Raw genomic sequence first — 11074 nt, forward strand, 5'->3', positions numbered from 1 at the left:
TAAAATTTATGGTTTAGGAAATATGTAGATTTTTAGATCGTTGCACATACCACGGAAACCGTTCGCTATAAAGAGAAATTCTGAAGAAAATTATCATAAATTGTAATTATTTATTGATAATACTTACAAAAGGTATTAAAACATAATCAAGTATTTCTTGTAGCACTAATGAATAAATAAATAAACATTTGTACTACATACTAGAAGTAGAGGAGTATCCAGCAAGACTGACCTACGCTCATTTCTTTCTAGATAAACGAATTGATAATAAATGTGTTGGGAAAGTATTGTTTACTGATGACACACAAGACGGTTTCATTAATTCCCCAATTTACATTTATTATAAATTTATATTTATTTATATACTTCCTCCCTCTGCGAAGGGAGGAAGTATATAAAATGAAGTGTAACGATATTAATAATACCGGAAATGTTTTAATTATCCCAGTACCTTATACAAAAACTCATGTTCAACGTCGATTTATTGTTGTTGGTGAAATAGATTAAACTTTGTAAACATTTATAAAATATATAAAAACCAACGACACACAAATGTCAAAACAGATCATTTCTTTTCGCAGTATAGAAATGAAAAATACAAAACCCAAGTTGTAGGTATCAATACTTTTTCAAAAATTATTTAGCTTAGCACAACATATTTGAATTTATCTAATCCAAACACTAAACTGGGCATACATTTCGATGCTCTTCGGCGTCTCTATTAGTGGATTCCGGTGGTGATATAATTCAACTAAAGAAGAACGGTGGGTGGAAATCCAACACAGTTGCGGAGGGTTTCAATTTCAACAACTAGTTCGACTTCAAGAAACATTGTAAATGTTTACGATCCTACCAACAATCCAATAAGTACTAATACAACAAACTATAGTCGATGTTATTTCTTTGAACTCGTTAAATGTTGCCAATTCAAGTACCAACAGTAATGTAACTTCTTCTTCACTTCAAATTAATAATGCTCACAGTTGTACTCTTAATTTTACTATCACAAAATTAAAATTGATAAAAGTATTGTAGATTTTGTCTACAGTTAAGTAAAGTAACTTTTTTCCACTTATAGGAATTGCCGGTCACACCGTCCTACTCGTGAAAAAAAGTATTACTTTACTCACTTGTTGCATAAATAACTAATTCTTTTACTAGTAAAATAATGAACGCTCATTATTGCACTAGTAAAAAAAATGAGAAACGATAGCAACGTCTTATTATGGCCGTTGTAACCAAGTAGGCAGGAACTGTCATTTAATTTTGTCAATTTTGAAAAGTGTATTGTAAAAATGTCTCAAGAGAAGAATTTCAATGTATTATTTTTACGCTTTAACCTTCCATTAGTCGCGCGTGTATCTACGAGATACATGGCTAACTTTTTGCTAAATATTTATTTATGTAATAGCTCTAGAAAAAGCCTTTCCTCGAAGTACAATCGGCTAATTTCACATGCTAGATAAAGCGCGACCAAAAGCGGCAGTTTATATTCAGATTTAGTTGGGATAAGATCTCGTTCATTTTGACGTTTTGTAATTATTCAAACGTAAATTTTATTGTTTTTAAGTGTTTATTTGTTTATTTGGATATACAAAAAATGAAACGTTAGTTTCATATGTCCCGAAAAAAGGAAAAACCGTAGTCCTTATTTCCAGTTTGCATGTGGCGTCGAACGAAATGGAAGAAGATGCTTCAAAAAAGCCAGAAATAATATCATTTTATAACAACACAAAATCCGGCGTTGATGTGGTCGACAAGCTTGGCGCTACTTATAATGTTGCTAGATCAACTAAGAGGTGGCCTATAGTAATTTTTTACCATTTACTGAACGTAGATGGAATCATCTCGCGGGTGATATTTCTTGGAAAGAAGAAGAGAATATTTGAAAAAATTAGGACTAACCTTGCTAGACGAACAACTAACAGTGAGGGCCCAAATGAAAAGTCTTCCACGACAAACCAAAGATTTGCTCAAAAATTACAAAACCTTGTAAGCACAACAAGAAGTTCAAGAGGCAACACCTGGACCAAGTAAAAGAAAGCAATGCGAACCATGCTATGTCGAAAATAAGAAAACGTCAGTGTCTACATATTGTTGTAAAAAATGTGGAATTCATTTATGTATAAATATGATTTGTAACAATTGTTATAATAAAGAAATTGAAGAGGGTGATTACTCCGATTAATTTTATAGGTTTGTAAAATATTTTGAATAAATAATGTAACTTTAAACCTAGTTCTGTCGATAACCTAATTAAAATTTCACACATATATAAAATAATTATTTTTTTTACTTGAAAAAATGTTAAATTAAAAGTGGAGAAAAGAAGTATTCATATAAAATTTGCTGTATTAATATATTAAAAATAATAATAACAAAAAAAAAATTTATTTGATATATGTATCTGCTAGATACAACGCGACCAAATACGTTAAAAATACCCGCGCGCCTAATGGAAGGTTAAGAAAAAATAATATATGTCGCTCGGAACCGAAGACCCATTATGTTTCGTCCGGTTTGCACAGCCTCGGCTAACGCTTCGGCAGTGCAAGAATCTGGACTCGACAATAATGATAGTCTTCTACTCCTAGTAACATAATGTACTATTCTAGAAATTTCGTAATCCCCTGTATAATAAATATGATTGATAATAACATAAAATCAGCAATTCTTTGAAACGTATTACAATCTCACAGAAAAAGGACTAAATATTTCGCTTATTTGAATGTTGTATGTTTGTCTTAATCACAAACCTCTGTACTATAATGACAGATGAATATTTATAGCACTAGTGCAATAAAGATCCACTTTTTTTAATAAATATAGTTCAATAAAGTTGTGTTTATTGCATGAAAGTAGAAAAATTATTTTTGTTTTGTTGCAATTTTTTGCAATTGTTATTTATGCGTCTTAACTACATAGTTTTAGTTATTATTTTAAAATTGTTGCTCGTTATTGTTATTAGTTACAGTTTTTTATTGTTGTAATTCGATACAGTTTATCATTTCAGTTAAAATACTCGAAATTTATAAAATTTCAATGATGATGATTGTTCAAATTTTATCGTTCACTAAAAATTAATTAATGTGCGACATATGTTTGTTTCACTAATTATGTAATTTAAAAATCACTTATTGCATTTTAAAAAATATTATACAGGGTGCAATGTGCAATACGAATCCTGGTCCTGGTCCTGATCCTGGAATTTTAAGTTTAGCTAATACCAGTCTAATGTTTGACAGTATTGTACTGCATCATTAAAAAATTTAGAAAATCAAATGAGCTGTGTAAACACTAAAGCCAATTAAAATTTATAGTCAGTTCCACAGTTAACCCTGTAAATTAATAGTTGTCGACACTTTTAGTAGCTACACATGATATCCTCCTTGAGGAACTTTACTAGTAGAAGTTTGTAAAGCTCACCCTATATTAAATTTGCGAAACTGAAGGAACTTTCTTTGTTTCGTAAGCTAACAAATATTAACTCCATAAATTTATAAAGATCGTTAAGTTCCTCCTATTATGATCTTCATCTATTTTTTGTTTATTTATCGTTTGTATACTTGTCAGTATTAATTCTCAGTTATAAAAATCCATTTCATTCTTTAACAATAACATTGTCTTGAACTACATTATTAGTATCGTTTTTCGTATTTATTTGCACACTTTCTATTCGTGGGTTGAATTAATAAACACTGTCTCTTACGTTCTTAATTTATTCAGACACTGTAAAATACACTTAACTTATAATAATTTACTTATAAATATCACTTAAATAATTTCTGCGATTAGCTTTACTAATTCATCCTTTTCACTACGACTATTTATTTAAACTAACTAAACTATGCTTCCATAAATCATTTATATACCGTAATAAAATACTACAAAGTTCTAGAACGAAAATAAATAAATAGAATTGCTTCGAAATTATTTAGAAGAAATACTGTAAATAAACCGCCGTTTTTGAAATTTCATAGTAGCTGGACAGGGCTGGCCTAGGAAACCATTTTGCGAACTTGTTCGTAACAGTATTTTTTGATTTATAAAATTTTTCAATTAGAAAGAAATTCACATTGGACTATATCACATTTTTGTCATTTTGCAGCAAAGGTGGTATACTAGTTTATTTACAACTATCATATTTCGAGCAAAATTTATTTATTTATCTTTGTTTCGTTCTGAACACACCTAAAATATCACATGTAACAAAAAAATAATTCAGAATAATCAAGCGTATTGTTACTTTTGCTATGTGGTAAACAACTGTTACCAGTATAAATAAATGTTAGATACAGTCGGATGGATATTGAGTTCGCCAACAATATATTAAGAAAAATGTCCTCCAATGAAGAATTGATGGATTGTACCCCTCCAGAAATACGGCAGGCTGCTGACGCCAGATGGTTGGTGCCAGATAAAAGTAAACATCGGTACTTAAAAGCTATTGAATTATATAGAAAGTGGTGAATAATACCAGTTCTGAAAGTGTACTCTTAGCATATTTTGGAGACAAAAGAAGCCGTCCACTTTGTGACCAATGTACAGTATGATCCGAATGATGCTACTAATTGAAGATAAAACTGATATTTCGAAACATGGCAAACCTAAAATGACAAAATATGGGCTTCAATTCAATAAGTAGTGTTATTTTTTAGTACATGTGTGAAATAAGCTGATTTCTTATGTAAAAATGAGTGTGCAATCTATCATTTTCATAAGTGATCGTAGAAAAAAGCAAGTACTTATCTGGTCAGTAAATAATTTTGAATTAGAACAAAAAATTTAGATTTTACAATTATTTCAAAACTGATCCATCATAGTGTCTACAGTATGCAAATAAAGGAGTGAATGTCGATAGACACGAAGTTAAAATGTGAAAGTATTCGGAGGACAAAGAGGGTAAAATGCGCTTGGTGAAGTAGTACGGTAAATAATCAAAGTACTAAATTCTGTACCCCAGAATAAAATATATATAAGTAACATTCTTTAATTATTCAGGAGACGTAAATGAAGGTATTAATAGTATTTATTAGTGTTTAATAATATGATTTAATATCCAGGGCCGAGCCGTTCCGGGGGCCTGGCACCGGGGCGGCAAAAGGCAAAAGAAATAACAGAACCCCATCATGCAAAAAATATTTAGTCGCACAGTGCCTTTCTTTGATAGCGACAAATATTGTTTTCTTATTATTATAACAATACCAAAATAGTGCGTTGAGCGTTCGGGGAAATCGAGCGGCGTAAAAAAGATAATAAATAGATATTAATAAAGAATAAGCCGCTTGCCGAAAAACGACAGAATATATCAATAGGTACTTTTCTATCCGACTAGACTAGAAATTTACCTCATATCTCGCCTCACTAATCAAATTTCGACTAGATACGCTAATAGGGTGACATATTTTACCCTAGGCTCAACCCTGTTAATATCTGTTAGAACAATACAAGTCTATACGAAATAAGAACGCAGATATTTACTTAAAGAAACAGGTAGAGGGAATTCCAATATTTTAAACTTAATCCGGATCTTAATCAGCGACCACGCTGAACACGTCAAATTTCAGTGTCGCTCTCACTATTGTTTACATCCCTGTCACTTTTATCACTTTCTAAATCTAAAGTGTCACTATCGTCGTTCTGTGGACAAATTATAATTTGGTCCATATCTACATCAAAGTAACGTTGCACATCCATATACATTTTTTCATACTCTTTTGCATGGTTACTTCCATTCATTTTCATCGAACTTATTAAAAAATTTGGTACAATGATATTTTACCTCTGTCAAATTATAATATTTTATGTATATTGCGCACGGTTGGTATTCTCTTATGGGTCACTTGATAATTCAAAATATATCTTCTTAGAACACCTTTATCACAATTATCCAAGTCTGTTATGGGTTTTGATATTTTTCTATTTGCCTCATCTCCTTTTCAATATTTGAAATCGCATGCATACCTACACCTGTGGCAATAGCAACACGTTCTATTTGAATGTCCTTTATTTTCTGATGCTTCCCGGCGCATAAAATATATTTGCCAAAATTTCTCGACTCTCTCCAGTCAAAACTTTTCTTTTCACTTTTTATTTGAATTCTATTTTATATCACTGTAAGAATAATAATACCTTTATTTTGCATCAATAAATATTTTTTTCGGTATTCAGTAGAAACAATGAAAGTAGGTACCCACTATCTAATAGACAGAATAGAACTGACAATAGTATCAAGTATATCTGCTTGAGAGACCGTACTAATCCCTACTACCATCTTGTAGTAACGGGCGCGGCTATTTCACACTCATTTCTGTATTTGCCAAAGTATAATTTTCTGTTTAAAATATTTCGATAATTTATATAGTAATAGTTGTATATATTTATGTTCCCATAGATTCAAGGTGAGAGGTGTGCCGGTCGATTACAAATGGTAGCAAATTCAATAGCTTGGATGGCAAAAAACCTTTCGTATGATGAAAATTTTGTATCACCTTTCGCTGAGAGTGCTTTCGCAAATGGTATTAATACAATAGGTAAGTTATTAGATGATATAGAAAAAATCCATTATCACACAGTTTTAAACTGTCCCAAGATAGGTTGTAATATTTTTTGGAGATGGACATTTATTACGAACATGCATAATTGGAAAAAACTACTAAACTAAAATTGACTTCCAAGTTTAAACTTCTATCTTAATAAGGAAATACATGAATAATAACAATCATTATATTCATTACAAACACTTGAAACTGTTAACTAAATCTGGTTTGTACTAGTTCTTATTTAGTTTATACAAATTGTTTTTTAAAATTATTACTAGCAAGATTTAGAAGGTTTATAGCTGTGGAAATGAAAAACAGCATAAATTTCATTATTATTTTCTAACAGGTCTATTTAAACTGATCTAATAACTTCAGATTTCTAACATATCGTAAAAAAATGATGTTGACCAAAAATTAGAAAAGTTGTTCAGCATGATAATGAATACTTGCAGTTGGAAAATGCTTCGAAATTAATCTAGGAAGAAAAATACTGTCAGATTTGTGACTTAGCAGGTCATTCTGATAGTCAAGGTGCCGGTTACCAAATATCGAAAATTTTATCACACATGTTCCCACTTTGTAAAACCACAATCGGCTTACAAACATAGATAAGGGATTCATCGTGAAAAATTGTACAGAGTTGTCTTCAATATAACAAGCGAATATAATTTCAGTAAAATTAAATGCGTCAATGCTTCATTTGTAACTTAAAAACTAGAAAAAAAGTTACATAGCACTTTTTGATGAAAATTACTTATGAGCTGAAAAAATCTTTGGTGTAATTTTTTTATTTGAGGCATTTCTTCAATTCTCGGTGCTAATATTTGAACATTCTTTCGTTATCAGTCCCACAACGGAAAAGGAATTTTTGGGTGAAGTGTTAGATTTAAAACACAGTAGTTCAAATGTAATCGTAAAACAGTGTGATCATTCTTCTTGGCCGTTTCGTCGTCTACGGTATATTATTCGACAATTATTTTTTATTTCTAAAATAACTATGAGTTGCTTCTTTATATAAATCCTGTTTGAGTAAAAACTCCTGTATGTCTGCTTCATTTAGTTGGAATTGTAGGAATTTTTATTAGATGACACGAGGTGTTATCTAACATAATTACACTGTTTGCTTGTAGTGCTAGTACCCGTTTTTCTTTGAACCAAAACTCGAAAAGGGTCCCTCCAATATCCTGATCGTAATCTAAGGAACTAGCCTCAACATGCTTTGATATTAACGGCTCTAATTTGTCCTTTAAGAATCCAAGAATCCTTGTTTTCTGGCTTGACGTATCTCGGCCATACATGTGCCACTTGTCCGACAATCAATTTCAAAGGCTAGTTCCCGGGGCATTGTAAAAGTATACACAGGCGCTTGAACCTTTCTGGAAGACTACAACGAAGATATATCTTCAGCGACCTCGTTTTAACGGCTCTGATGTTGTCCAATGTCTCAAATTTTGTCTTTTAAGGGATTTTTTGAGCCAAGAGAATAAAAACAATTCTCGTCTGACGATGTCAAGACTATAAGCTAGCTAGGGTATGACGCCGATCTCGGTTTTTGTCAATCTAAGGAGCTAGCGTCAACATGCTTCGAACTTAATAATAATGTATCATTCACCCTATCTTGCTCACCACCGCATATATGCTTTTACCTCTAAAATGGGGTGCTTTCGTTTTAAATTCCCAATTATCATTTGTTCAGTTTTTACTAACAGTACCACGACTGTCAAACCATGTTTCATACAAGTAATAGATTTGTCTCCCTTCATTACGATACTCCCAAATTTTTGTTATATATTCGTTTCTTCACTTTACAAAACGACTACTTCCCATTACAGTTTACCTTATATTTACTGTTTTATATCTAAAACCCCGTTTTCTTTTTAAAATCTTCCCATTGATGGTATCGAACATACCTCAAAAATATGTTTCCTTTTTAGGTCTGCAAGTATACCTTGAAGATTTGGCATTAAGTTTGATGCGTAACATACTGTAATTTGTTTTGCATATTGGAGCTAACCATCAGGTTTGATTTTTGTAAAATTTCCTGAAACTTTCCTTTTTCGTCCCATTGTCACACCTTACTTTGCAATTTTGTAGAGTGGAGTCTTAGAAGTTTTGGTCAAAAACATTGTTTCCTGGATAATATCTCCTCTGGACATTCCTCGACTACAAAGTCGGTTAAAAACAGTTAAAACCACTTTTGAGCATCTGTTGATAGATGTTGCCATCTCTTTTCAACTGTTTGACCTCTTTCTGTGCTAGGCTGCATCAAGACGTTTACTGAATCTGCAAATCGATTTGTTGATGTTTGATCTTGAAGCCACTGTGACTTTATACTCTTTTGTGCTCAAAACTTCCATTTAAGAATAATTTGACCTTTAATACACCCCACCCACACTAACTATTGACTATAAATCAAAAATCCTACTAAAAATACCTACTTGATGATTATAGAAAAAATAATTGGAATTATGTATAACACCCTATTTACATTTCTTATTTTCTCAGAATTATTCGATTTAGTAACTGTTTTGTTCATGTAATGTTTTTGTTTATCTATATTTTTGAATGATTCACTGATTCTGAAAATTAAATATTTTAATGGTTACCTGGACAAGTTGTTTACTATAAGATTTTCGGTATTTGATGACCGGATTTTACTGAGCACATATTCAAAACTAGATGAGCCAAAGAGAACTTGACAAAATAAGCAAAAATAACAGAAGCTCCTCAGTATAGATTCTTAATCAAATAGGATACGAAGGAAATGGAGAGTACAACACACATGCCAAAAAAGAAGTACAAATTAATTTTATACAGAGTGTCCCTAAATTCGTTTACCAACGCTCTAGGGGAAATTCCTTGATTCAAATTATGCCTATTGAGATAGGGAACTTATGTCCGCACACGCAACCTTTCCAAGATACAGGGTGTTACAATAAAACGATTTTTACAGATAAATTTCAAATGGTGTAAACGATTGTTATTGAAGTTTTTTTACCATCATCAGGTTGATAAATTACTCGTTCTAGCATGAATAGATGAGTATTAGCTTTTTCCAGAGGTGTGTAGCAGTTGACTAAGCTAAAATTAACCATTTTGTGATCGTTCTTGCCTTTACTCTTGACAGCATTGATTAGCGCACGTTGTGGAAAAGGTGTATTAGAAATTTCTTCTATTGCTGCTTGTATACAGCCAACAAGATCTTTCTCATTATCTACCGGACTCTGATAGACAAGAGACTTCATATACTCCCACAGAAAAAAATCAAAAGGAGTAACATCCGCTTACCTAGCTGGCCAACCCAATAGCCCACCTCATTCTGTCCATGAGTGGCATTTAAATGGAGTCATACATTTGCTGAAAAATGTACAGAAGCTCCATCATGCTGAAATATATGTTGTCGGGTATAAAGAGGAAGTTCTTCTGGGTTATATCTCTTGAGAATGTCAAATAAATTCTACTACTAAAGTCTACTATTCCAGCCCATAAATTTACAGAAAATTTTTGCTGATATGCATAGGTAAACGTAGCATACCGGTTTTCATCCGCCCATACATGACTACATATTTGTATTCAATATGTGACTAAGGAATCTCATACTTGAAGATAGTTGATTCTCTAAATTATTCAAACCGTTGTTTTCAAAATTAACTGTACGGATAGTTCGAGGTCGTCTGGCGTTATTCCTTCTAATATTTAAATTTCCAGTTTCTCTTAATCTTCCATCAATACTGGCAAATCATGTATCTTGGAAAGGATACGTTTGCGGACATAAGTTTCATATCCTGATAGGCAAAATTTGATCCAAGGAATTTCCCCTAGAGCGTTGACAAACGAATTTAGGGACACCCTGTATAAAGAGGTGCATTCTGGTTGTGCCTCACTGGGCTAAATCACTTCCTTCGGAGCTCTGATAGTGTCATATCCAGAAAGTACTTGAATTTGGGCAAAAACAGATTTGCCTAGAGAGCACTGCTGTCTCAGGAAGATTTATTTTTTTTTTTGTAAGAATGATAATTATTTTCTGACATATATTTTGTTTCAGGTGGCAAACCAGATGATATAACGGTTCTTTTAGCAACAGTTGCAATATGAAACCTTAGCAAAGTAGATAGTTGAATTTACTGCATCGACACATAATATTCTGAAATTTAAACATCAGCAAATTGCCATGTTTTTGTTTTGCATTTCAGGTACTTTGTATATCATTGAATCATTAATACAATGCGATCTTTTTCATTTTGTATTCATTTTATTTCATAGGTCTACAGAATACTGTATAAACAAACATTCCCAAAACAAAAATAAAAGTACAATTGTTTGAAATAACAGCAGTTATATCAAAGGATCAGTCAGTTGAGAACAATTTTGCAATGAAGCAATATATTTATTCATTCATTTTCTCTAACTTCTTACTTCTTAGATCATTATAAACATTGGCGAGCAAAAAATTGAGGTCACCTTAATATTTTCATGTTCTTTGAAATTGTATATTTTCAGATAGAATTCGAAAACTGTACATCATTGCATGT

At 31.8% G+C, this 11074-nt stretch overlaps 1 protein-coding gene across 2 annotated transcripts in view; it reads left to right on the forward strand.

The window, feature by feature from the left end:
• LOC130441904 (protein phosphatase PTC7 homolog) overlaps window positions 1–10781 on the forward strand; it is a 47693-nt gene extending 36912 nt beyond the window's left edge. The window contains exons 4-5 of one of the 2 annotated variants that reach the window (XM_056775763.1): window positions 6395–6533; window positions 10588–10781. In XM_056775763.1, the coding sequence (XP_056631741.1) occupies window positions 6395–6533; window positions 10588–10637 (189 nt within the window). In that variant the 3' untranslated portion in view covers window positions 10638–10781. Of the gene's footprint in view, window positions 1–6394; window positions 8988–10587 lie in introns of those variants that run through there. The other variant, XM_056775762.1, reaches the window with a different exon arrangement.
• The last annotated feature ends 293 nt before the right edge of the window (window positions 10782–11074 follow it).

Source organism: Diorhabda sublineata, chromosome 3 (assembly GCF_026230105.1).
Source record: "Diorhabda sublineata isolate icDioSubl1.1 chromosome 3, icDioSubl1.1, whole genome shotgun sequence".
Taxonomy (NCBI): Eukaryota; Metazoa; Arthropoda; class Insecta; order Coleoptera; family Chrysomelidae; genus Diorhabda; species Diorhabda sublineata.